Raw genomic sequence first — 26,684 nt, forward strand, 5'->3', positions numbered from 1 at the left:
TTAAAACAAGCACATGATGTAATTTTGCACACAAATCTCTCTCCTAACCTGTTACCAATGAAAACACTCCATTCATTTACCGGTGCTTGCTTAGACAAACAATAGCTTAATATAGCAATAAACAAAAATAAAATCAAAACAATTGGAACACCCTGGCAACTGGATAGCAACACCCTGTCAACCAACACATCATCATAGAACTTTGTCAGAAAGAACACTGTCATGTCAAATAGCTTGAGCTTGTCCTTGCTCAGATAAACAGACACTTTTTCAAAAAAATTTATGAACTTCATACAAACATCAAAGGATGTATTCATATTTAAAAATTCCAATGGTCTTTTTTCAACAGTCCACTTTAGACCTTCTACTAACTATAAGTAACTTTGCAACTACATGTCAAATAACTCTCATTTAGAGTATTCGTTTGTTAAAGTACATTTTGAAATGTAGATTTTTTTTCATACACTAGGATAATGAAATTTGTAAAAAAAAAAACAATTGCATTTTGCATTTTAATTTTATTTTAAAAATCGAACTGTTATACAGCTTAATAATATTTGAAAAACATCTTTTGTCCACAAAATCAAGTCATCCAGTACAACAGACAATGTAATGTGGTGCGACAAACATGCAGAAAATTTTTTTATGAAACCAACATGAATAAAAAGAGTACATTTAACTTGGTGTAAAACATTTTTTTTTTCATGAACACTCTTATTTGTCACTGACCCATGAGTCTTTATGAGCAAACAGGACCCAGCACAAGTGTCCTCTTGGTTTCAAATTATGACTTTTCTTCTCACAGCTGCAGCCTGAGAACAAACATTTGAACTCTGAAACTCTGATGTTTGATTGCTTCCAGGTATATATTTACTGCTTGATCAAAAATAAATACTAAATTTAAAACTTCTTGGTATCCTCACATTACTGGTTAAGTGTCGTTGTTCTATTTCAAGCTGACAGAGAAAGGAAAACTTGCCCAAATCACTTGCACAGACACATGCACACACACACACACACACACACACACACACACACACACACACACACACACACACACACACACACACACACACACACACACACACACACACACACACACACACACACACACACACACACACACACACACACACACACACACGTGAACACACGTATATGTGTGTGTGTGTGTGTGTGTGTGTTTGTCAAAGTGCTCATAACCCCATTGCACTCCCTTCATTGAAATCTCAAGGGTGAGAACATTGCAGTAGTTCATAGAGACACAGAGACATTCCTTTGCAGTTTCCTCACTAGGGTGGAAACCAAACTCTGGTCCTCGAGTCTCAACATAGCTGGAGATTGCAGAGGGGTCTGACACACACCCTCCTCCCCCCCTCCCGTCCCCAAAGAGCAGGACCCGCCCTCAAGCTCTATCTCTATAAGAGGACCGAGCTCAGCTCGAAGGCACCAATCCTCTTCAGGATAACTTTAGCAGTTTCCTGCAGTGTCCTCTTTGCATTCTTCTCATCTCTGCATCCATTCACCATGTCGATCTCTTACCACACGACATCCTCCACAGGTCCCAAGACTGTGACCTCAAAGTCCATAATCACCAAGACTCGGAGCAGTTCGTCAGCCTTTCCACATAAAGCCTTCAGCGTTCATGGAGGTGGTTATGGTGGAAGCACCCGCATCTCTTCCTACAGAATTGGAGGTGGTGGAGGATATGGTATTGGTGGAGGTATTGGTGGAGGATACGGCGGAGGATATGGTGGAGGATATGGTGGAGGATTCAGCTCTGGACACATGGTTGCAGGGGACTGTGACTACATGCAGGTGAATGAGAAGGCCACCATGCAGAACCTGAACGACCGTCTGGCGTCCTACCTGGATAAGGTGCGCTCCCTGGAGACTGCAAATGCCACTCTGGAGAGGCAGATCCGCGAGTACTATGAGAAGAAGGGGCCGATCGCACAGAGGGACTACAGCGCCTACTGGAACACCATCAAGGATCTGAAGGACAAGGTACAGTGATCTCTAAATGAATGACACATATAGCAAATTCTATACTGACATTTTTTTGCATACAGCAGCTGAAAAGCAGACTGCAGATAATCACTTCAGGTTCTGATGATCTACAGCAATGCTCCAGATTTAAATACGTTCTAATGTAATAAAATTGTACATCAATATTCTACCTTTCAGATTAAAAATGCTACCATCAACAACGCCAACATCCTCCTGCAGATCGACAACTCCAAACTGGCTGCTGATGACTTCAGGATAAAGTAAATTCTCTCAAATAATAGTTTCTCCTTTACTATAGTTTGGTAGCTTTAGCATCTGAAAAGATCATACTGGTCATGTTTAAAACATGATTGGTGAGTTTATTCCCATTTCTGCCTCTCCACCAATCAGATTTGAGCACGAGTTTGTAATGCGGCAGTCTGTGGAGGCTGACATCGCCAACCTGCGTCGCTTGCTGGACCAGACGACCCTGACAAAGGCCGACCTGGAGATGCAGATCGAGACTCTGCAGGATGAGCTGGCGTTTATGAAGAAGAACCACCAGGAGGTTTGTAGTAGCTTGCATGTAGTTGTTATCAGCACTTGTGAATCCATTCAGTGAACTGATGCTTGAGCCTTGTGGGTTTACAGGACTTGGCAGCACTGAGGTCTCAGCTGACAGGCACAGTGAATGTAGAGGTTGATGCTGCTCCTCAGCAAGACCTGAACAGGGTTCTGGATGAGATTCGTTCTCATTACGAGACCATCATAACAAAACACCGCAGGGAACAGGAAGACTGGTTTAAAAACCAGGTAAGACCTTGTCTGTCTCTTTAAATCCTTTGATTGTGAATTCTACCATTATACATACTGAAAAACTGACTTTACTGAAGAATAAACCACATATTCCAGCTGGTGTCTTATTGCAGTGGTACTGTGGTAAAACAGTATATTTTAGATTACGATATTCAGTACTTGAATTCATATTGTGTGTTTCTGTCTTTCTTTTAGACGGCAGGATTGACCAAAGAGGTGACCCAGAGCACAGAAATCATCCAAACAACCAAGACACAGATCACAGATCTGCGACGCACTCTGCAGGGTCTGGAGATCGAGCTACAGTCTCAACTCAGCATGGTGAGAAACAAGTGGAATGTAGGAACTGTAGGGTGGAGAGAGAGAGAAAGATTTCATTATCTGAACCAAAGGCAGGAACATTTTACGTAAGAGGTTAGGGAAGCAGGCCAAGAAGAGGACACAGAAAGGGAGGCAAAGATGGACAAAAAACAGAGAAAGGAGGGGGAGTGTGAGATGTGTCAAGAATGTTTTATTTGAAGTCCTCCAAATCCCAGATAGTAAGTGAGGTACAATGAAAGGAATGAGGAGAAGCCATTTATAACGTCTGGAAATCTGAAGGGTCCATTTGTGGACTTGCACATTGGTGTTTTTCGGATACTAAGCATGTGTAAAAAGGTCATAATTTACTCCCCCTCATTTTGCTCCAACCCTTTTGACTTTCTTTCACAGAACACAAATATACACAGTGACTTATTTCTGCATGTTCTCATTACTCAAACAGAAAGCGGCACTGGAGAACTCACTGGCAGACACAGAGAACAGGTACAGCTCTATGCTTGCAGGCTACCAGAACCAAATCAACATGTTGGAGGCCGAGCTGAGTCAAATGCGGGCTAGCATTGAGCAACAGGGACGAGATTACGTCATGTTGCTGGACATCAAGAGCCGTCTGGAGCAGGAGATCGCCACCTACAGAAGCCTCCTGGAAAATCAGGACATTAAGTAAGTTCATATCCTTTTATATGTGTGTCAAAATCTGTGAATCATGTTACATAATCTTGTTCTGGAATTGCTTCACTAATGCATCTTTACTTTTTAATTCTCAGGACTCAAATACCAGGTGAGTGAAATATCTCTTTGCATTTTGTGGAGGGATGGTCAGTTTCAAGTATACTACAGTGAATGCCGTACATCATGCATTACTGACTCTCTTTCTCTCGGCCTTCAGGTGGGACTATCACCGTCACCACAGGTGGAACAACTATCAAGCAGACACAGCATTCCTTCAGCTAAATGCAGAGCACACCGCTTTATGAGACACCATCTGGACACACACATACATTTGGTTTTAAATGTGTATTGAAAGTATCAATGAGAACAAGGAAACATGTGTTACTGAAATAAAAATGGATGATACTCATATTTGTATTTTTGTGTGTGATGAAACCCGTCTCTGAAAATAAAGCTGCATGCTGTCATGGATAACTTTTTACATCATTGTTATTCTTTATCTGAACACACAGTCTACTTTAAATATAAGATGAGTCAAAAACTCATCAAAACAAAATGAGTCTGATTACATCGTATTTATGTACCACATTTCATAATAATATGTTATTGACAATCACTAGAAAAGAGTCTCTGAGGGAAATGAACTGGGTTACTCTTCCCGGTTGTTACTCATGGGTTCCTTCCATAACAGGCTTAAAACAATATTGTTTAAGTTGCCTGGCAACAGATCCATCACAAAAGTGGTGAAGTGAAGGTCAAAAAAAGCTGGCAGGCCATTGACTTCCTCTTTATCTGCAAAAACCTTCGACCCTCATAAACAATTGCAATTGTGTAAACTGGATAAAAGAAAACGAGGAATATGCACAAAACATATGCGCAGAAAGAGATTAAGCCCAGAGACCTTTATGTAGCCCATATGTAACCATTTTCCTTCCTTTATTTGGCTATGATTAACTACAGATTTGTTCTACACTTACATTAATGTAATATGCAGGATGTAACAAGTCATTTAATGAGATGTAATCTTACTAAAGAGAGAGACAAGAACAAAAGAGTTAGTGAACTGCAGAGATACAAAATTAACTTTGAAAAGCAGACGCATTAGCAGACATAGGAGTGGCATTATTATTGCTCAGATGCTGATTGACAGGGCATGCTGAGATTTTACTGTTTAATTTGCTCCAGTGCTGTTGAATTAAAACTGCTTCATCGTCTGTCTTAAAAGAAAGCATAAAACGAGCTGCTGCAATCATGCTTAAGCTGCGTTCACACTACACGCGACCAAGCGACGCGATACCACTCATTTTCAATGGGGAGCGGGCGATTTCCGGCGACACGCGCGGTCGCGACCGTTGGCGACTGGATGGGGCGTGTCTGGCGACGCGACAAAGTTGAGAAATGTTTAATTTTATGCAAATGAAGAGCGACTTTCGCGAGCGACAACCAATAGCAGTGAAGTCAGTGGAGCACACGTGATCCGTCACTCTTCAGTGCAGCGTCTGACCGAGGCAAGATTAATGAGAAGTTTATTTTAGCAGTCAGAAACTGTCCAATAATTTATGATATGTCTCTGTGTACATACAGTAGTACTCGTCGTGCTGACTCTGAGGCCGAATGGTTTCGTGAACTCAGAAAGACCAGTATTTGCCCATTTTCTGCAGTTAAATAGCCGCGATAGCACAGCACTCGCTGTTTCTCATTCATCTTTAATATTATGCATTTTATGTACTGATCCCATTTATATTTAGACTTTTCCTTCCAAAATGTTAGCTTGTAGAGGCAAGAAAACAGATTTGTTGTCTACAACACGTAACATCCGTGAATGTCACTCACAAACATTACCTAGGCAACCAGAAGTGAGAACGCCCACTAACGACCTCATCGCCAGCCACTGGCGACATGCAGCGATAAAGTCGCTTGTAGTGTGAACAGGGCTTTAGAGGTTGTCGGCTGGGTGCGCTGATGCACTTTTACCAAAAAAATATGAAGTTTTAGTGTTGTGTTGCTCAGTGTTTTCACTGTGATTTTGGTAAATCACTACCTAATTTCTTACAGTAGCCTAAACTTCACTATACATCATTGACATAAATATAATGAAATCTTACATCTGAAAACTTCAATAGTCCTGTCCAGCGATGGTTTTCACTGTTTCAGTTCTTTGCTTGTTGCAAAAAGTTTATATTAAACTGGAAAGAGCTATATGTTACCTTTATCTCTGTAGAAATTGTTTGTTTACACTTGTTAATGTGGCATAATGCATTTATTCTGGAATCACAATCACAGGAAACAATGTATCACACTTGAATGTTGATTCTCATGCCCTGATGGCAAAGGAAACGAGAGACATGCTATCAACAACTGAAAATTTTGTGGACTGCATGATTTGAACTTTTTGAAAGACATTTAAAAACATGAAAAACAAGTGACAGTTCAAAGTGCTAAAATGCAATCTTAAGATAAAACAATAAAACCGTCCACATATATCAAAAGTATCAGCAATGCTATTGCCCTAACAGTGCCTTCTAGTGTAGATCTAAACGGCCTTTCAAAAGTAGTGCTGCATTCTGACAAAATATATTGTTTTAAAAAATCACAATGTATATTTTAACAAATAAACATAACAGTCATGAAACTTTAAAATAAAAACAGAAGACTGTAATTTGTGTATGTGTGTTTGTGCAGGGAGAATAATTTATCCAAATGACCCTATGTGATCTGTGTCTGCATCAAACATTCAAAATTTTTTTATTCAAGCATTATATACACAGGTTTAAGCTCCATGTATGTAAAAATGGTGCAAAAGAGCAGAGCTGTATACATCACAAAACCATATTTATTTATTGTCAGGAGTTACGTTTTATGCTCCTAACACCAGGTTGTAGCTACTAAAAGTCTGTCTTTTTTGCCTGATCTGTTACTTGTCAGTGCCACATGTTGCTTTGAACTTACACATCAAAGTTGTAATTTAGTCCTCTTGTCAAGTGTGGGGGTGGTGAAAGGAGCGAGGACTCAGGTGCAGAGTTGATGATCTTTTATTTAATAAAAAACAAACTAGCCCGAGGAGGGAACACAAGAGACTAGACGCTCGAATCCGCGCGCTCAGACACAGACAAGACAAAACAGGAGTGGCCAGGGCTCTGTCACAAAACCAAGAAATAAACTAGACAGAAGTGACAGAACCCTGACACCTCTTTCATAACAACGTTCTGCAAACCTGATTTCACCTTTCTAAATTGCGACTTTAAACATTAATCATGCTGCCGTCTAACATAATTATTAGAAGTATAAAACCTACCTTAGAATGTAAACTAAAGCAGAAAGAATGATACGTTTACATTAAAACAAAAAGGTAAATATGCACACAAAAGACTGAGTCTCGCTGTATTGCTCAGGCTGCACTGCAGTGTCTATTCACAGGTGCGATCCCACTACTGATCGGCACGGGGACTTTGACCTGCTCCGTCTCCGACCTGGGCCGATTCATCCCTCCTTAGGCGACCTGGTGATCCCGGGCTCCCCCAGGAGCACCATATCGATACCGAACTTAGTGCGGACACCCGATCGACATAGTCCACTGCAGCCCAGAACCCCTGAGCTCAAGCGATCCTCCAGCCTCAGCCTCCCAGTATCTTGGATTACAGGCGCGCGCCACTGCACCCGGCGAGAGCTGCGAGAATCAGCGCTGATACTGAATCTAGTGGCTCACAGCGACATCTAGTGTATGAAACCGAATAACAGCCGGTTTCATGCAACACAATTTGAGTAAAAAATGTTAAATGTAATAATAATAAATTAATTAATATAAATAAAAACATGATGAAATGTAATTAACCACAACTTTGTAATTCTCCCATGTAAGACAATATTTATTATTCCCCACCGTTTTTACCTAAAGCACTGTTTAATTATAACCAAATGCTCAAGACAGACAAACATGCACACATGGGTTATTTATAAAGAAAAAAAAAATGTACTCTTTAGTTTGAACTATCTGACGTAAAAGTATAAACTTTTGTACTTTTTACTCATGTTTTTGTGTCAATACTTTGATAAAAAATATTGTCAACGTACCCATAGGTAAATACCCCATGTTCAGTACAATTTCTAAGTACTTTTTACACCCCAGCTCACATGCACCATAAAACAGCCTTAAATAAAATAATAAAATAATATAGCCTAAAATAAAATTAAATACAACAAAATAAAATAAACAAACTGGGCTGAAGTACTCAGGCTGATCCGTATGACCTGTAAAAGGGTGGTGAAACTGTTTCAGATGATCTCACATCGCCTCAGGGAGTTACCTGTCAGCTAAATCCCTCTTTATTATTATTAAAATGGTGAATTTATAAAATCTCTATCCTCGCTTGCCCGGCTCAGCCTCCTTTTTCTGCCTCTAACTCTCAAAGAGATTTCCTCCACTGGCACAAAACACTTACAAACACGCTCATTAACACACACATACATACAACTTGTGTGTCGAAAGCCTAGTTGTCTTATTGCACTCCCTCTATTGTAGTCTGGAGGGTGAGTATTTAAGGAGTATAAAATTCTTTTGCAGTTTCCTCACCAGGGTGGAGCCTGAACACTAAGTTTCAACTCTGCTGGTGGTGACAGCTGGGTCTGGCACAAACACACTCTCTCACACACACCTTTACCTCCCTCACCCACCCACAAAGTGCTGGAGCCACCCTGGATCTCCATCTCTATAAGAGGTCAGAGCTGGGCTCAAACGTGCCATCCTAGCCAGGACAACTCTAACGGTTTCCTTCAGTGTCCTCTCTGGGTTCATCTCATCTCCGTATCCATCCAACTATGTCGGTCTCTGTTCGCACGACATCCTACAAATGTCCCAAGACTGTGACCTCAAAGTCCATAGTCACCAAGAGTCGGAGCTGTTCGCCAGCCTTCCCACATAAAGCCTTCAGCGTGCATGGAGGTGGTTATTGTGGAAGCACCCGCATCTCTTCCCCCATGCTGCATTGCAGAATTGGAGGCGGTGGAGGATACGGCGGAGGATACGGCGGAGGATACGGTTTTGGTGGAGGATATGGTGGAGGATATGGTGGAGGATTTGGTGGAGGATTTGGTGGAGGATTTGCACCAGGAGGCTGCGTTGTAAATGACTACCAGCTGAATGAGAAGGCCACCATGCAGAACCTGAACGACCGTCTGGCGTCCTACCTGGAGAAGGTGCGCTCCCTGGAGGCTGCCAATGCCATTCTGGAGAGGCAGATCCGCGAGTACTATGAGAAGAAGGGGCCGATCGCACAGAGGGACTACAGCGCCTACTGGAACACCATCAAGGACCTAAAGGACAAGGTACAGTGATCTCTAAATGAATGACACATATAGCAAATTCTAGTGTACTGACATTTCTTTGCATACAGCAGCTGAAAAGCAGACTGCAGATAATCTCTTCAGGTTCTGATGATCTACAGCAATGCTCCAGATTTAAATACGTTCTAATGTAATAAAATGTATATATCAATATTCTATCTTTCAGATTAAAAATGCTACCATCCACAACGCCAACATCCTCCTTCAGATCGACAACTCTAAACTGGCTGCTGATGACTTCAGGGTGAAGTAAGTTAAACAGTGTTGACCACTAACTTATACATAACTATGATAACCATGCCTAAAATGCAACAGCTTCACAGTGTTTATCTATGCCATTCAAAAGTTTGGGGTCATAAAGATTTTTTTTTTTTTTTTTTTGTAATGTATTACAGTTTCAACAAAAATATTAAGCAGCACAACTGTTTTCAACATTGATGATAATAATAATAATAAGAAGAAGAATATGTCTTGAGCACCAAATCAGTGTATTAGAATGATTTCTGAACGATCATGTGACACTGAAGACTGTTATGATGCTGAAAATTCAGCTTTGACATCACAGGAAAAAAAAAATGCATTTGAAATAATATTTTACATTATTACTGTTTTTCTGTATTTTTGTCCAAAAAAATGCAGCACTGGTGAACATGCGACTTTCAAAAACATTTTAAAAATCATACCGAGCCCAAAATTTTGTATGGTATGTGTGTATATGATACTCGTCGTGTTTAAACGGTGAGTTTAATTCCCTGTGTGACCTTTCCACCAATCAGATATGAGCATGAGGTGGTGATGCGCCAGTGCGTGGAGTCCGATATCGCTAACCTGCGTCACTTGCTGGACCAGACACACCGGGCAAAGGCCGACCTAGAGATGCAGATCAAGAATCTGCAGGAAGAGCTGGAGTTTATGAAGAAGAACCACCAGGAGGTTTGTTGTAACTTTCTGACATAATCATCTATATATGACTGATCCTGAAAGTTTGGACCATTATATTATATTATATTATATTATATTATATTATATTATATTATATTATATTATATTATATTATATTATATTATATTATATTATATTATGATGTTTTAGGAGCTGGCAGCACTGAGGTGTCAGCTGACAGGCACAGTGAATGTAGAGGTTGATGCTGCTCCTCAGCAAGACCTGAACAAGGTTCTGGACGAGATTCGTTGTCATTACGAGAACATCATACAGAAACACCGCAGGGAACAGGAAGACTGGTTTAAAAACCAGGTAAGACCTTGTCTGTCTCTTTAAATTATTTTGTTGTGAATTCTAATTTACCATTATACTGAAAAACTGACTTAATTGATAATAAACCACATATTCCAGCTGGTGTCTTGGTACTGTGGTAAAACAATATATCTTAAATTACGATATTCAGTACTCGAATTCATATTGTGTGTTTCTGCCTTTCTTTTAGACGGCAGGATTGACCCAAGAGGTGACCCAGAGCACAGAAATCATCCAAACAACCAAGACACAGATCACAGATCTGCGACGCACTCTGCAGGGTCTGGAGATCGAGCTACAGTCTCAACTCAGCATGGTGAGAAACAAGTGGAATGTAGAGTGAAAGACATTAGATACACTATCTGAACCACAGGCAGTTTTATGTACAAGTATGCATTATTAAGATCTTTGTGCTTGTTCTCGTTACTCAAACAGAAAGCGGCACTGGAGAACTCACTGGCAGAAACAGAGAACAGGTACAGCTGTATGCTAGCAGGCTACCAGAACCAAATCAACATGTTGGAGGCCGAGCTGTGTCAAATGCGGGCTAGCATTGAGCAACAGGGACGAGATTACGCCATGTTGCTGGACATCAAGAGCCGTCTGGAGCAGGAGATCGCCACCTACAGATGCCTCCTGGAAAATCAGGACATTAAGTAAGGTCATTTATTTATAAAAGTTAATGTGAGTTGAAGTCAGTGAAGCATAGATCATGTTACATTATCTTGTCCTAGAATGGCTTCACTAATTCTTTTTTTTCTTCCTCCTACTCTTCCAGGACTCAAATACCAGGTAATTGAAATCTATCTTTGTATATAGTGGTATGGTCAGTTTTAGGCATGTTTTACATTAAGCATTAATGACTCTTTTGCTTTTCAGGTGGATCTGTCTCTTTCTCTGGTGGATCTCAGTCTGGCTCATCAGGTGGTTCCCACACCATCTCAACTGGTGGACCAACAATCCAAATAAAGCAAACCACCACCACTTCACACCGTACTTACTAGACACAGAGCAAGCTGCTCTGTGAGACAGTATTCAAACACATGCACACATTTAATTCAAAACGAGTGTTCATATACACATCATTTGTGATATGACAAAGAACAAGGAAACAAGTGTTTAAAAGCATTGAAAGACACTCACTGTTGTGTTTTTGTGTGAAAGAAAAAACTGTCTCTGAAAATAAAAGTGATGTCAGCAATCATTTCTTATGTGTGTTTTTTCGCATAACATAATGACTAAAATTTAGAATGATGCAAAACACATGGGAGTTATATTCACAATGCTGTGTTTATTTTATCATATCATTAATCAAGCTTAATTTGACTTTTCAACTACAATTAGGCAGGGTGAACTGAAAGCTTTTACAATCTTACATTGACAAAAGTATGTGGTGCATTTTCTTCCAAAAATGATTTTCTTTCTCAAATTCATGCTTCAAGTTGTCAAAGCACAATAAACGAAATCACACAATAATTGTTTAACCAGACATAGCCTTAAAGGGGCATTCCACCCATAGGAACATTGTTTTTTATTGAAAGTGGGTCATATATGTAGTCGAAATGTAAAATAAATTTTGAATTTGGTGCCTTCGTGACCAAGGAAAGACAAAAAATAACTTCAGGACGCATTTGTATGAAAGACAACAACTCCCACAATGCACCACATTGCACAGCTCCGCAAGCCACTCCCACTAATCCAGAACAGCGCATATCTGCCTATAAGAGAAATCACTCTTCCGTCTACAAGGGTAGCTACCACCAGAGCTTGAAATTCATTTCACACAAAATGTCTAGTTAGTTGGCGAACTCATTAGTGCATTACTCCTCGTTTGTATTTCTTTCGAAAAGGTGAATTATTGCATGGTACCGGAATGTTCAGTCAAAACATATGTGGTGCGAAACTAGGAGAGTTCACAACACAAACGTCCGTGTCCTCGTCTGATTCAGAGATTTCGTCCAGGAGAAATTGTCATCGTTGAAATTCTTTGCCGCAGACCGTCTCTATCTCTGTGTTCGTAGTTGCATCTTACAGTCTATGAGTTGCATAGTGAGATCACCGGCGCCACCAGTCCGCCCTAACTCGAGCCAGTCCGGGCTCCTCGTCCGCGGCAGGCAGGTCTTCTGCCTCGGCTGCTCTTCGCTATAATGTGGCTTGTAAAGGTAGCCACAAACACCTGATTCAAGCATCAGACTTCCGAAATCATCTTCTTCTATATCATATTGAGTACTCTCCTCCGCTATTGTCATAACTGTACATCTGTCTCCACAGCGTCTGTTAGCTTAGCTTCAAACAAGATGGAGGATATTGCTTTCAGTTTCAGAGAGTAAAGTCCCACCCACTGATCTGTAATAGGTCTGTAGCGTGAGCGGGTCCCGCCCCCTGGGAAAGATGAGGAACTAGTGCTTGTAGTCTCAACAGAAATCCCCCCCTCTTACACTTCCTCTGACAATGACGCAAAATGACGTTTTTTGCGTCATTGTGGGAGGAAGTGTAAGAGGTAAATAACGGATTTCTCCCGTCTCAGGGGAAAATGAGAGAGTGTTGCACGACCATTCAATAGTATGACTGGGTTTCTAACAATGCAAAGCTTAGTGCAAATGGGTGGAGTGTCCCTTTAATTTGCATCTAAATAACTTTCATTGGTTGTCTTTCATAATGCACTTACCATAATATTTATTAGTGGGGCAACGGATCATAAAACTCGCGGTTCAGACAATATTATGTTTTTTGAGTTACAGATAGGATAGTTTTTCAGATCAGAAAAAAAATCTTTAAGTAGCCATCGATACCACAGCCAGGGCAATCTCTTTAGGGGACGAAAGGTGGTGACGATTCTGGGGGCCACTGGTTTTCACTGGTTTTCTAATCCATGATTAGAACCTCTCCAAACCCAGGACAGGAAAGCGATGTAAACCAAGGGGTGTCAATTTTTTGTAAATCTCTTTTGTAGCTATTATTGTCAAAGGTATAGTTTGAAAAATTTCAGTTTTTTTTTAAACTGATGCACAATACACAAAATTACACAATAACCGATTAACCACATAGCCAAGTTTACAGGCATAACTTTCATCTATAGCCTTTCATAACGAATCACAAGAATATTTATCTTCCTCTGTTCTCATTTATTTGAACACATATCTAATTATTTTTTAATAGAACTGTTTTTTTAGTTTAATCAATGAATAATTTGCTATATGGGCTATCTATAGATTAACAGATGTTGTTTGAGTGTTAAATATTGGTATTAGTTGTAAAACATTGACATATAAATTTACAATCTTGAAAGCCTTTAATTAAAAATAATGAATTGTGGTAATTAAACTTATTTGACACTGGGTATAACTGTGCACACAAAAGTCTGAGTCTCGCTGTATCACTCAGGCTGCACTGCAGTGTCTATTCACAGGTGCGATCCCACTACTGATCGGCACGGGGACTTTGACCTGCTCCGTCTCCGACCTGGGCCGGTTCACCCCTCCTTAGACGACCTGGTGGTCCCAGGCTCCCCCAGGAGCACCATATCGATACCGAACTTAGTGCGGACACCCGATCGACATAGTCCACTGCAGCCCAGAACCCCTGAGCTCAAGCGATCCTCCAGCCTCAGCCTCCCAGTATCTTGGATTACAGGCACGCGCCACTGCACCCGGCGAGAGCTGCGAGAATCAGCGCTGATACTGAATCTAGTGGCTCACAGCGACACCTAGTGTATGAAAACAGATGATTAGGTTACAATAAAGCAGCGTAAATTAAATCTTTTTATAATCTCCTTGGTAGCTTTTTTTTTAAAGAATATTTTTCTTCATAATTATTTGTTTTCAAATTTATGCTTCAAATTGATTCAACACACCAAAAAAACAAACAAACAAAAAAAAACACAACAGCTGTTTAAGCAATTAATTTTTCTATAACTTTCATAATTGCCTTTCATAATGCAATTACTATAAGAGTAATTATTCATAGTGCCCTATGAAAGCAGACTGTTAAGGTTGAGAAGCGCAGTGCCACGCCGCGTCTAGGACAACTCGAGGTATCGCACACCGGACGGGGTGAAGTCAGTATATACGTTAAAGACGATTTGAGACAAAAAAAAAAAAAAGTACATTTAATATAAAACTATGTAAATGGCGCTCTGTGGCGCGGCCGGGTTTTGAACAAGGTCCTGAGCTGGAGCTGGGCGCCGCGGAAAGACGCCGAATGGCGCCGCCGGTGTGTGTACACTGATAGAGAATAATGTGTTCGAATTTTAAAGACGTGGTGCTACGCTTCTTGTCCGGTGTGCGACCCCCTTTAGACTACCGTAAGCATGGTGAGCCGAAGCTTTTTACAATATATTTTGCAGCTTTTCTTGTCAAAGTGTTTTCAAAATTTTATTTTATTAAAAACTGATGTCTCAGGTTGTTTTAGCACAATACACAAAATCACACAATAACCGTTTAACCACATAGCTGAAGTTTTTCAGACATAACTTTCATCTAGCCATTCATAACACATATAGTATAAAGGAGGTGTCGGGAAGGAGACCCAAACTTGTGACCTCTGAGAAGGACTTACTTAGGGTTGATACAAAATCCTCAATCTCCCCAGGTTGTCCGGTCAGAACAATAATGAGGACGAATTTTAGGGTGCTTTCACACCTGCCTCGTTTAGTTCGGTTGAATCGCACTAGAGTAATGAAACGTCCCAACTGTCAAAAATAGTTTTAAAGAGAGAAAGGGCACAACGTTACCCGATGGATCGTTGTAATTTTTTTTGGATGATGAGCATGTCACTATTTAGCAACATTAATGCACGCCTCCTCCTGAAGTGACTTGCGATGCGCCTTCGCCGCGTGCAGTGCATTAACACATTATTTTCGAGCCGCATATCGCTTCATTCTCAAATATTATTGTTTGTGCAAAGTGGTGTAGACAAACTAACTATATAATAAAATATGACCAGGGATACAATCAGCCCACGCAGTCGTCTCTCCATAGTAAACAGCGGCGTGTTGTCTGCCGGATTACTTGTGGGAATTCTGTTGGAATGTTCCGCACGTTAATTCTGACCAAACAAAGTGCAGTTATGGGAATGCTTTCAAAACATATGGCCAACGAGTGATGTGGATGCTGTCACGTGACTGCATTTTGGTTCGTTTTATCAACTCATAAACTGATTCGGACCAGAGCAATCAGTGTGGTGTGAAAACGAACCGAAACGCCTGAAAAATGCTACAATGTATAATTTTTCGCCCTTGGTCCGGACCAAATGAACCGAACTGTGAAAAAAACCTCCACAAAAATTGTCTTCGGCGGACATCCCGCTGTCTTTGGAACGGTTTTAATACTTTTGCAGCAGACAGACGCAAGTGTGTTTCTGTATCTTTTCTTTGAAAACAAAACCAAAGGTTAAAAAAAAGAAGAACAAATAAAGCGGTTACCAAGCAACACAAGTAAGCGCCAGCTGCAGCTTGATGACGCAAGCGTACCACGATTCGGATACAAATAATATAATGTGAACACAGTCCATCGGGGGCTGGGGGAGGGGGGGAGCAATCGAACCAAGTGTGAAAGCACCCTTACACTCTCATGCCACTCTTTAATGAAACAGTTTGATATAGACGATGTGAGTTTTGTTCATGGTTTCTAAAATAAAACAGAAATTAAAAATGGACTCATGAATAATAAGTATTCATACACAATTGTAACAATAAATGCAATTGAGGTATGAAAACAATATTTCTAAATCACTACAATGAATATAAGATAACAATAAACAATATATCTCTAAAGTGCAAAATTCTATACAACTGGTACATACAGTATACAAATGGCACATACAATACTATCTTGAACTGCACAGACATAAATGATTAAACTGCCTGGTTGGCTGAAAACCACCAAAACTCAGCGCTATAACATTTAGCCGAGAAGGGGTTAAATCGCGCCACATCCGAAAACATGCAGAGAGCTCATGCTGGTGTCACGTGATCAGAGTTAAAGCCTACAATGCGCACAGCCAAAAACACGGTGAAATCGCTCTAAACACCATCAAAGATATGGGAAAGTGTGAAACTATCATGTAGCCTAAATCTGGTTTGGTTATTTAGCTCCAGGAATGCACACATCGATAGGTAAAGTAAAGTGTAAGGAATCGTACACATACTACATTAATCTAGGCAAAGGAACAGACAACAATATTTACATAGACTCACATTCTCATGGACGCATGAAGCAGAACTGAAGAATAAAGATATTTCCCCCTAGATATACCGAATCGGGGATGGAGCGAGTGTCTCCGATGAAAGTTACATGCATACTGACAACAGTTCGGGGTTGCGCTAGTGGAGACTGTCTGATTGGTGGAGAAAAAAGGAGGATTGCTGATTGGCCTAACTGTTGCTGGGCACGTGTAAAGTGGAAAGTGACACTACAGTAAACTAGATAATAACTTATAATAACACAAACACAAGATAAAGTCAGAACCTTATTAACAGCCGCCCCCAACTTTGGGCAGCAAAGTTGAACACGAGTCAGTCAGGAATGTCTCAAGGAAGTGCAGGCAGCTTGATGAGCTTGGCGACAGGTCTGGTGTAGGATTTGTCTTTGATCTGGATCTGAGCAACACGAATCCTGCCATCAGCTCCAGGGAAAACGTCTGTGACTTTGCCAACAAGCCACAAGGCACGCGGAAGCTGCTGGTCAACAAGAAGAACAATGTCATCAATACAGATGTCCTCTTGGTCTTGTTGCCATTTGGAGCGGCTCTGGAGAGATGGTAAGTAGTTCCTGATAAAATGGATCCAAAACTGATCCGCTAAGACCTGGCAGTGTCGCCATCTGCGGCGACTGAGGAGCTCTGTTCCTGAGTAAACAACCTGCGGAGTAGATGGGTCCAGCCGCCCCATCAGCAGCACATTTGGAGTGATTGGATCTGGGTCTGCCACATCAGAAGAGGTGAAACCAAGCGGTTTGGAGTTGATAATGCTCTCCACTTCTGTAAGGATGGTTCTGAGCACCTCCTCGGTGACCGTTTGTGATCCCAGTATGGCATGCAGCGCTGACTTGATGGTGCGGATTTCTCGCTCCCAGGAACCCCCAAAATGAGGGGCACTAGGTGGGTTGAAGTGGAAATGGATTTGCTGGCTAGCGAGTTGTGACTTAAAATGTTAAAAAAGGTTCAAATTGACCGGAGTTCTCCTTTAAACTGGCTAGTGTCAGGTAAAGGTGGATGAGGGGGAGTAGAGCAGGGCTGGACTGGGACAAAAAATCGGCCCGGGCATTTTGGCCCAGACCGGCCCACTACTGTATATGATCATAAACACCACCCATCTTTTCATGCCCTTATGCATACCAACTCCTATTCATTAAAACCACTAATGCCATGTAATGAGTGAGTATAGGAACGAGTGAGGGTTAACAGATGAAATAAGTAAAAATTTGACATTTATTAATACAGTTGAACTATACTACACAGTGATGAATCCTGAAACAAGCTACAAGCTGCATTTGTCACGACCGCCAAGGTAATAAGCACAGGATCCAAAGTGCAGCAAAGTGAGGTGTTTAATATCAAAAGGGTAATCCAAAAAGCGAAATCCAAAACAGGCAAAGGTCAGAATCCAGGTAGGCAAATAGCAAAAACAAGAAACATACAAGGCAGGACAAGGCAGGACAAGGCAGGGCAAAACTCGGGCAACAGACGCGGTGTAACGTTAAACATTGATTCACAAAGAACACAAGACAAACAGGGCTTATATACATGAATGACAAGGGAATAACAAGAGACAGCTGGTGATACAAAATACAGACACCTGGGTGCAAATCACAGACAGAATTGTGGGAGATGAAGTTCCTAGTGCAAGACACCGTGGGGGTAAGGAGGACATCTAGTGGGTACCCGGGGAAACACAACCAGACACTGTGACATGACCCCCTCTCTACGGAGTGGCTCCCAGACACTCCAAGACGGAACACAGAACAAACCAAGAGATCAGGAGGGAGGTAACACGGTGGAGGATCCAGGGGAGGGACGGGGGACCAGGTCCATGCAGGGGAACAAACACGGGGGAACTAGGATAAGACAGGGGCCAGGGAAACATGGACAATAGGATGGGGAAACAGGGGAAAACCAAAAGTCTCTCAGGTGGCCGGGGCCAAGCGAACAATCCATCGGGTGGTCGGGGCAAAGCGAACAGTCCATCGGGTGGTCGGGGCAAAGCGAACAGTCCATTGGGCGGCCACAGCGGTGAAGACCCCTCTGGCGGCCACGGCGGTGAAGACCCCTCGGCCGGCCAGGGCGGTGAAGACCCCTCGGGCGGCCAGGGCGGTGAAGACCCCTCGGGCGGCCAGGGCGGAGAAGACCCCTCGGGCGGCCAGGGCGGAGAAGACCCCTCAGGCGGCCAGGGCGGAGAAAACCCCTCGGGCGGCCAGGGCGGAGAAGACCCCTCGGGCGGCCAGGGCGGAGAAGACCCCTCGGGCGGCCAGGGCGGAGAAGACCCCTCGGGCGGCCAGGGCGGACACTTTCCCTCGGGCGGCCAGGGCGGAGACTTTCCCTCGGGCGGCCAGGGCGGAGACTTTCCCTCGGGCGGCCAGAGCGGAGACGACCCCTCGGGCGGCCACGGCGGAGACGACCCCTCGGGCGGCCACGGCGGAGACGACCCCTCGGACGGTGGAACTGGCACCACCGGCTCAAGCACTGGAACTGGCACCACCAGAACTGGCACTGGAACTGGCACCAACAGCTCAGGCACTGGAACTGGCACCAACGGCTCAGGCACTGGAACTGGAACAGACTCCACCGGCTCAGGAACTGGAACAGACACCACCGGCTCGGGCACTGGAACTGGCACCACCGGCTCGGGCACTGGAACTGGCACCACCGGCTCAGGCACTGGAACTGGCACCACCGGAACTGGCACCACCGGAAATGGCACTGGAACTGGCACCACCGGAAATGGCACTGGAACTGGCACCACCGACTCAGGCACTGGAACTGGCACCAGCGACTCAGGCACTGGAACTGGCACCAGCGACTCAGGCACCATCGGCTCGGGCACTGGAACTGGCACCACCGGCTCGGGCACTGGAACTGGCACCACCGGCTCGGGCACTGGAACTGGCACCACCGGCTCGGGCACTGGAACTGGCACCACCGGCTCGGGCACTGGAACTGGCACCACCGGCTCGGGCACTGGAACTGGCACCACCGACTCAGGCACTGGAACTGGCACCACCGGCTCAGGCACCATCGGCTCGGGCACTGGAACTGGCACCACCGGCTCGGGCACTGGAACTGGCACCACCGGCTCGGGCACTGGAACTGGCACCACCGGCTCAGGCACTGGAACTGGCACCACTGGCCCTGGAACAGACACCACCGGTCCAAGCGTGCGCGCAGCCCACACACACCACATGGCTGTGGCCATAATGGCCAGTGTCGCGGTCACTGAGGGCTCAGGAATAGACGTCACCGGCTCAGGCTCAGGAACAGGAACAGACACAGACACAGACACTGAAACAGACACTGGCTTCAGCTCAGGAACAGAGACTGGCTCCGACTCAGGAACAGACACTGGCTCCGGCCCAGAGACTGGAACAGACACCACCGGCTCAGAAACATACACTGCCGGCTCAGGGACTGGAACAGACACCACCGACTCTGGAACAGACACCACCGGCTCAGACACAGGCTGTACGGCCATCTTGTCCATGGACACCGGCTCGGTAAACGTGACGGGAACACTTTCGGCGGCGGCCATCTTGTCCGAAGACACCGGCTCAGCAGACGTGACGTGAACAGTCTCTGGCTGGGCAGACGTGACGTGAACAGTCTCTGGCTGGGCAGACGTGACGTGAACAGTCTCTGGCTGGGCAGACGTGACGTGAACAGTCTCTGGCTGGGCAGACGTGACGTGAACAGTCTCTGGCTGGGCAGATGTGACGTGAACAGTCTCTGGCGTGACAGCAGGCTGTACGGGCATCATCTCGGACCCGTGGTCGAGGCCGAGAGGTTTCCTCCTCCTCCGCCGTCTCTGATGGTGAGTGGACGGCTCTGGACTAGGTGGAGCCCGCTGCGGGGGAACCTCTGGATCGATGTGCGGCCAGAACGGGTAATGGAACGGGATCTCCTCCCGCCCACCTCCACCTCCTCTGCGACCTCTGCCGGTACCGCGAAACTTTACCAGGCGGGTCCCCACGAGAGAATGTTCACGGGGGGGAACCTTAACCGACTTGGTTTGCCCGGTGTTCTTGCGCTGTGGCTCAGGGGAGTTGACCGCCATTCTCTCCTCCATAATCGGAGCCCACAGTGCAAAGCATTCAAAAATGCTCATTCTGGGTTCTGGTGCTGATGGTCCTCCTTGTTCCCCTCTGGCAGCGGGGAAATTGCGGCGGGCGCTCATACTGCTTGGATCCTAGAGGGTGAATCAATCTGTCACGACCGCCACGGTAATAAGCACAGGATCCAAAGTGCAGCAAAGTGAGGTGTTTAATATCAAAAGGGTAATCCAAAAAGCGAAATCCAAAACAGGCAAAGGTCAGAATCCAGGTAGGCAAATAGCAAAAACAAGAAACAGACAAGGCAGGACAAGGCAGGGCAAAACTCGGGCAACAGACGCGGTGTAACGTTAAACATTGATTCACAAAGAACACAAGACAAACAGGGCTTATATACATGAATGACAAGGGGATAACAAGAGACAGCTGGTGATACAAAATACAGACACCTGGGTGCAAATCACAGACAGAATTGTGGGAGATGAAGTTCCTAGTGCAAGACACCGTGGGGGTAAGGAGGACATCTAGTGGGTACCCGGGGAAACACAACCAGACACTGTGACAGCATTGGCATGCCCCCCCGTGAGAACATTTTGTGCATTTTAATGTTAAATTCATCAATCTGGTGCACTTTGAGAGTTCAAAATTAAAAGCTCCAACCCATATTCAGTGTGCAAATTAAACAAAGAAAAATTCAAACCTCTTTTAGTTACAGTGTCTATTTACATTACACCTACTACATAATAATAGTTATAATATTAATCCAATGACAGTAATAGCCATATTTTGTAAAACAAATGCACTAAAAAATAAAGGAAACTTTCATAATTAGTGTTGTACCAATTTCTATACTGGAAAGAGATAAGCACATGATGATCTTTTATTTTGACGCAAACTGCATCAAGCTTTTATTTTGGCGGAAAACATGGTTTACAAACGCCTCTCATTAAATTTCTAGTGAATTGCGGTAATCGTCAACTATGCAGATGTGGAAATAATCTGTAACTGGGTTATGGGTTCCTACACTCATGACATGGCCTAAGTGTTGTAGCATATACGACTCTGGGTAAATGTGAATTAGCTCAAGGATATAGGGAACTTTGGAAATATTAATAATTATAACTCATGGTCATAATAATTCAGAAATCGCATGTACATTTACTTTATCAATTATCGAGATTACCTTGTTCTGTAACTGGTCTGGTCATCAATCATTCGTCCAGCGAATAAATGTGAGATTATCACAGTTAAGAAGGGGTATCCCTTTACAAACTCCAATAAAGTTTAACTTCTGGCCACGAACATCAAACTTTCTGAGTTTATTAATTAAAACTACTCACTGTAGTCTATAATATCGAGCTTGTAGCTGGATCTTTTATTTCATTGACTTTATAAAAGCGGGCTTTCAAACACAGAGACAGTTAATAGTATTTTTAATGGGTTTTAATAAATGTAACACTAGAGATTATATGAGCTACAAATACAAACGTACATAAAAATACAAACAATAAAACAAACAAACATTTAACCAAACAAGAAAATACGTGATCAGAATAAAATGAAATGAAAGAAAGAAAGAAAGAAAGAAAGAGAAGAGAAGAGGAAGAAGGGTAACTTAATTCACAGACCTAAGAGATAGAAACCAGGAAATCAGCTTTTAGATTGAGAGATAGTACTTGCGAGCTGTTGTACTCTTTCAGTGCGATGCTGGAAAAGGGACGCGCGCGTGCGCGTGTCCGGCTGGTTCGCGTCTAGCTTCGTCTTCTGGGTCGTTTCGCAAGACGATGTAAAGGCTTACTTGAATTTAACGTTACCGAGAGAGTTCAGATCGTTTCCCTTTTGGAGGGGAAAGGCAGGTATGAGCTTAGTTGCAAAGACCGGCAGCTACGACTCGAACATGTGTTGGTCCGAGGAGAAGGCCAAAGCCTTTCCAGAGGTTCCTGGAGAAGCGTTGCCGGGGAGGAGAGGAGGAGGTCAGAGCGATCGAATGAGAGAAGAGAGAGAGGCCGGAGAAGGTTTGGACTTTCATCAGTGTCCCATGTACCGTCCCCCTTCTTCGTGGAGGACGAATCAGCTGTCGAGATTTTTCTAGCGGGAAGATCCTTTGTTCGTTTGGAACGATCTCCTGGCTCGAGTTGGAGTGACGATTGACTTAAGCCTTTCGGTTCCAGAAATATGAATTGTGTAAACAATGTATATTGCTGCATTCTGCTATTGGAATTCGACTCTGTTAGATTGAGAGAATTACAGAGATATCAAACACATCACATGAAGGTTGTAGAAATGCGAAGTTACAGGAGATATGCAGAATTACACACATATAAAGTTTGATTAAACACACAATAAATTGTCAGTGTTTCCGTTATGGCATTTGAAGGCACCTGGGAAACAAAGGAATATGTATCAAACATTTGAAGAGTTTTCTCTGAAGAGTTCCATGAAAAGTTCCATGTGTGTCAATGTGTTGGAATGTTGGCTTGCAGAGGACCTGGATGAGCTGCAGCTTTGGAGCCATAAAAGTTTATGACCAGGTTCGGGTTACAAGACACTATGGAGTGATTTTCTTTCAATGAATCTTCAGAATTAAAGATTTTACTCTAGCAAACCACACATATATCGGAAGGTATACATTCAAGAGCATTATTTCTATATGAAGTTGCACTCAAAGGCTTTTTGTGTGTGGGTGTGTGTATGGCTCTGGAATGTCTTTGAGGCTTGTCACGCGGCTGTAAAATCACTAGGGGTTCACGCTGAGCTGAATAATTAACCAGCGCTGTCTTCCTTAGGACAAAGACGATGTGTTCGACATAACATGATTCACTTAATGTGAAAAGCAGATGTCATTGTTGCTACAGTGTTTAAAGTAGTTCTGCTTACCGCAGGCTCTACACTTTCTCGTCTCTCTCCTGATCCTCCTCACTATCATCATCTGCCACAGGAGCTGATGAAGGTCAGAAAACATATATTTTGACACAGTTTACAGTGTCTGCTTTAAGGGCCTGGTTCTATTTTTTCACGCTATTTCTCTGCACATTCCTTGCGTTTCTTTTCCATCTCGCTGACTATTTTGACAGATACACACTGACACTGCTGCACGCTCGCTCACTCGTTTAAAGTTGTGATTGGGCCAGCCCAGTGTCAATCAAGAAAAGAGCCAATGGGCCGCTGATCTACGTGTTTCATGGGCTGGTCTGTCAGAAAAAAAAAACTTACACTGACTTTTTTTGACCAATGCATTACACCGGCACAAACCCAGCGCCGCCAATTAAGCAAAACAAAACAAAACGAATGGGCCGCCGATGTACAAATTTTATGGGCCGTTAAAAAATGATAATAATAAAATAATAAAAAGTATGTATGAGTATGAGATGTATCGGCCCAAAAAGCACGTTGGCCCACCGGGAAAATGCCCGGTATGCCCAATGGCCAGTCCAGCCATGGAGTAGAGATGACGCCACAAAACTTGGCTTTGCGCAGCTCTGCTGAATCATCAGGGCATGTAATGTCTGGACAGGAAGACCAGGTTGACTCACTTTCATGAAGGAAGGCAGGTCCAGATCTCCAGCGGCTGGGACTCTGGATCTGTGAGAGGGTCAGTCCGCGAGTTATATCGTCAGCAGGATTCTCACTGGAGTGGACATAGCGCCATGAGCTGCTCTCAGTTAATTCCTGGATATCCGCAACTCTGGCACCGACAAACACCTTGTAGCGGCAGGAAGGAGAGAGCAACCAAGTCAACACGGTGGTGGAGTCGGTCCAGTAGGTGACGGAGGAGATGGAGACTGTGAGCTCTCGTTTCAGGACTGCACCAAGCTGGGCTCCGAGGTGGGCATCGCAGAGTTCCAGCCTCGGGATGGACTGCTGGCGGACTGGAGCAACACGGAAACGGGCCGCTAGGAACGCTACCTGGACATCATCATCGGCGCTGACAGTACGCAGGTAGGCGACCGATCCATAGGCCCTCTCTAAAGCATCTGAGAAAACGTGGATGCTCTGGGAGGCCGCTGGGAGGTCGGTGTCTGAGTGGACATAACAACGATTAACAGTAACGTTAGGAAGTAATGGAAGTTCACTCACCCACGCCTGCCACAGCTGGAGCAGATCCTCGGGAAGATGAGGATCGTCCCATTCCCGTTTCTTTCCCCAGAGGCTCTGCACCAGGATTTTGGCCCGAGTGGTGTAGGGAATGAGCAACCCTAGAGGGTCATGTGGTTGAGCTAGGACTCGGTAAATGTTGCGCATTATGGGCTCAGATTGCTTTGTGTGGCGAAGGCGATAGGTGAGAGTATCTGTTCTGCAGTGCCAGTGCAGCCCGAGGGTTCGCTCTGGGGGATCTGCACCCTCCATTGATAGCCACAGATCTCTGCTCTCGGATTTGAGTTCAGGTGGCAGATGACTGATGATGTCTGGAACGTTGGTGGCCCATTGACGCAGCTCAAAGCCACCTCCTTGGAGCAGAGTCTGAAGTTTGCAGATGAGCTGCTTTGCTTCTGAGATGGATGGGAAGCTTTGAAGAAGATTGTCCACATAAAAACAGTTCTCCACTGAAAGCCGAGTATCTTCATCAAGGCTGCTGTGATCAATGGTGTGCTTTTGGAGGGCAAAGGTCGTGCAGCAGGGACTGCAGGTGGTGCCGAAAGGGAGCAACTGCCACTGGTAGATGTCAGGCTTGTTGCTGCGGTTCATGTCCCTCCAGAGGAAGCGGAGGAAGGGCTGATCCTCAGACAGGAGGCGGACCTGATGAAACATGCCCTTAATGTCGCTGCTCACCGCAGTAGGATATGGCCTGAAACGGAGCAGGACACCAAGGAGACTGGAACCTAGGGTTGGCCCTGGAAGTAGATGTTCATTCAGGCTGGTGTTTTGGAAGGTGAATGAGCAGTTGAAGACGATGCGGTCTTTGCCATTGTGATGGACCATGTGATGTGGGATATACCATGATTGCCTGCTCTGGTCTTCAGGTGATGTGAGCTTCTTTATGTAACCCGAATCCACCAGTTTCTTGATTTCTTGGCTGTCTGATGCAGCCTTGACTGGGTCTTTGGCGAGACGACTCTCTGTGCCTCGTAGGTGACTACGAAGGAAGATGATAAGGCATATATGAGGTGGCACTGTCCTCAAACTGAGCAGAATGCCTTGGATCGAGGTGTTGAGGCTGAGGCGCTGATCTCAGGGAGAGAGAATTGAAGAGGCTTTGCATCTCTCGCCTGAGCTGGTTGTTCTCCTCTTTCATCTCCTGCAAAGCTGACATGACTGCTTCGGAGCTGAGGTTCTGAGGCGCAGGTCCAACTGGATCTGGAGTGATGACTGGAGCAGGAGGTTGAAAAGCTGCTCCCTCATTGGAGTGACCATGGAGTGTGGGAGAAGAAAGACGACGTGGCGGGATATTCACCAGGAAGTCATCGAGGTAGCGAGGCCGACGGATATCACGGCGCGGACGAGTGTGATCCATTGTAGAGCTGAGGAACCTGAAGATCCGGCTCGAAGGACCTTATAAAGGAGGTGTCGGGAAGGAGACCCAAACTTGTGACCTCTGAGAAGGACTGTACTTAGGGGTTGATACAAAATCCTCAATCTCCCCAGGTTGTCCGGTCAGAACAATAATGAGGACGAATTTTACACTCCCATGCCACTCTTTAATGAAACAGTTTGATATAGACGATGTGAGTTTTGTTCATGGTTTCTAAAATAAATCAGAAAATAAAAATGGACTCATGAATAATAAGTATTCATACACAATTGTAACAATAAATGCAACTGAGGTATGAAAACAAGATTTCTAAATCACTACAATGAATATAATATAACAATAAACAATATATCTAAAAAGTGCAAAATTCTATACAACTGGTACATATACAAATGGCACATATAATACTATCTTGAACTGCACAGACATAAATGATTAAACTGCCTGGTTGGCTGAAAACCACCAAAACTCAGCGCTATAACATTTGGCCGATAAGGGGTTAAATCGCCACATCCGAAAACATGCAGAGAGCGCATGCTGGTGTCACGTGATCAGAGTTGAAG

At 44.0% G+C, this 26,684-nt stretch overlaps 2 protein-coding genes across 3 annotated transcripts; both read left to right on the forward strand.

Moving 5' to 3' along the window:
* Window positions 1–1,243: 1,243 nt before the first annotated feature.
* On the forward strand, window positions 1,244–4,272 carry LOC308686148 (keratin, type I cytoskeletal 19-like). Of its 2 annotated transcripts, XM_081358548.1 has the most exons (8): window positions 1,464–2,007; window positions 2,188–2,270; window positions 2,401–2,557; window positions 2,641–2,802; window positions 3,001–3,126; window positions 3,569–3,789; window positions 3,894–3,907; window positions 4,016–4,272. In XM_081358548.1, exons 1-8 carry the CDS (start codon window positions 1,528–1,530, stop codon window positions 4,078–4,080), a joined length of 1,308 nt encoding a protein of 435 aa, XP_081214674.1. In that variant the 5' UTR covers window positions 1,464–1,527; the 3' UTR covers window positions 4,081–4,272. The 2 variants fall into 2 exon arrangements, with proteins under 2 accessions (XP_081214675.1, XP_081214674.1); XM_081358549.1 differs by lacking the exon at window positions 3,894–3,907 and having other exon boundaries at window positions 1,244–2,007; window positions 3,569–3,811.
* Window positions 4,273–8,613: 4,341 nt separating this feature from the next.
* LOC308685455 (keratin, type I cytoskeletal 19-like) lies at window positions 8,614–11,396 on the forward strand (the record flags this gene model as incomplete). The annotated part of the gene is made up of 8 exons (XM_081357232.1): window positions 8,614–9,120; window positions 9,305–9,387; window positions 9,915–10,071; window positions 10,231–10,392; window positions 10,583–10,708; window positions 10,828–11,048; window positions 11,171–11,184; window positions 11,272–11,396. The coding sequence occupies 8 exons, from the start codon at window positions 8,614–8,616 to the stop codon at window positions 11,394–11,396; spliced, it is 1,395 nt and encodes a 464-aa protein (XP_081213358.1).
* Between the last annotated feature and the right edge of the window lie 15,288 nt (window positions 11,397–26,684).

This window comes from Scardinius erythrophthalmus (assembly GCF_964197995.2).
Source record: "Scardinius erythrophthalmus genome assembly, chromosome: 25".
In the NCBI taxonomy this organism is placed as follows: Eukaryota; Metazoa; Chordata; class Actinopteri; order Cypriniformes; family Leuciscidae; genus Scardinius; species Scardinius erythrophthalmus.

Bases quoted from the DNA above. Each gene is read 5' to 3' on its own strand.
- LOC308686148 (XM_081358548.1), top strand. From the start codon at position 1,528: ATGTCGATCTCTTACCACACGACATCCTCCACAGGTCCCAAGACTGTG. The intron at 2,558-2,640 runs GTTTGTAGTAGC...GTGGGTTTACAG, and splicing joins TGAAGAAGAACCACCAGGAG to GACTTGGCAGCACTGAGGTC. The intron at 2,803-3,000 runs GTAAGACCTTGT...TCTTTCTTTTAG, and splicing joins AAGACTGGTTTAAAAACCAG to ACGGCAGGATTGACCAAAGA.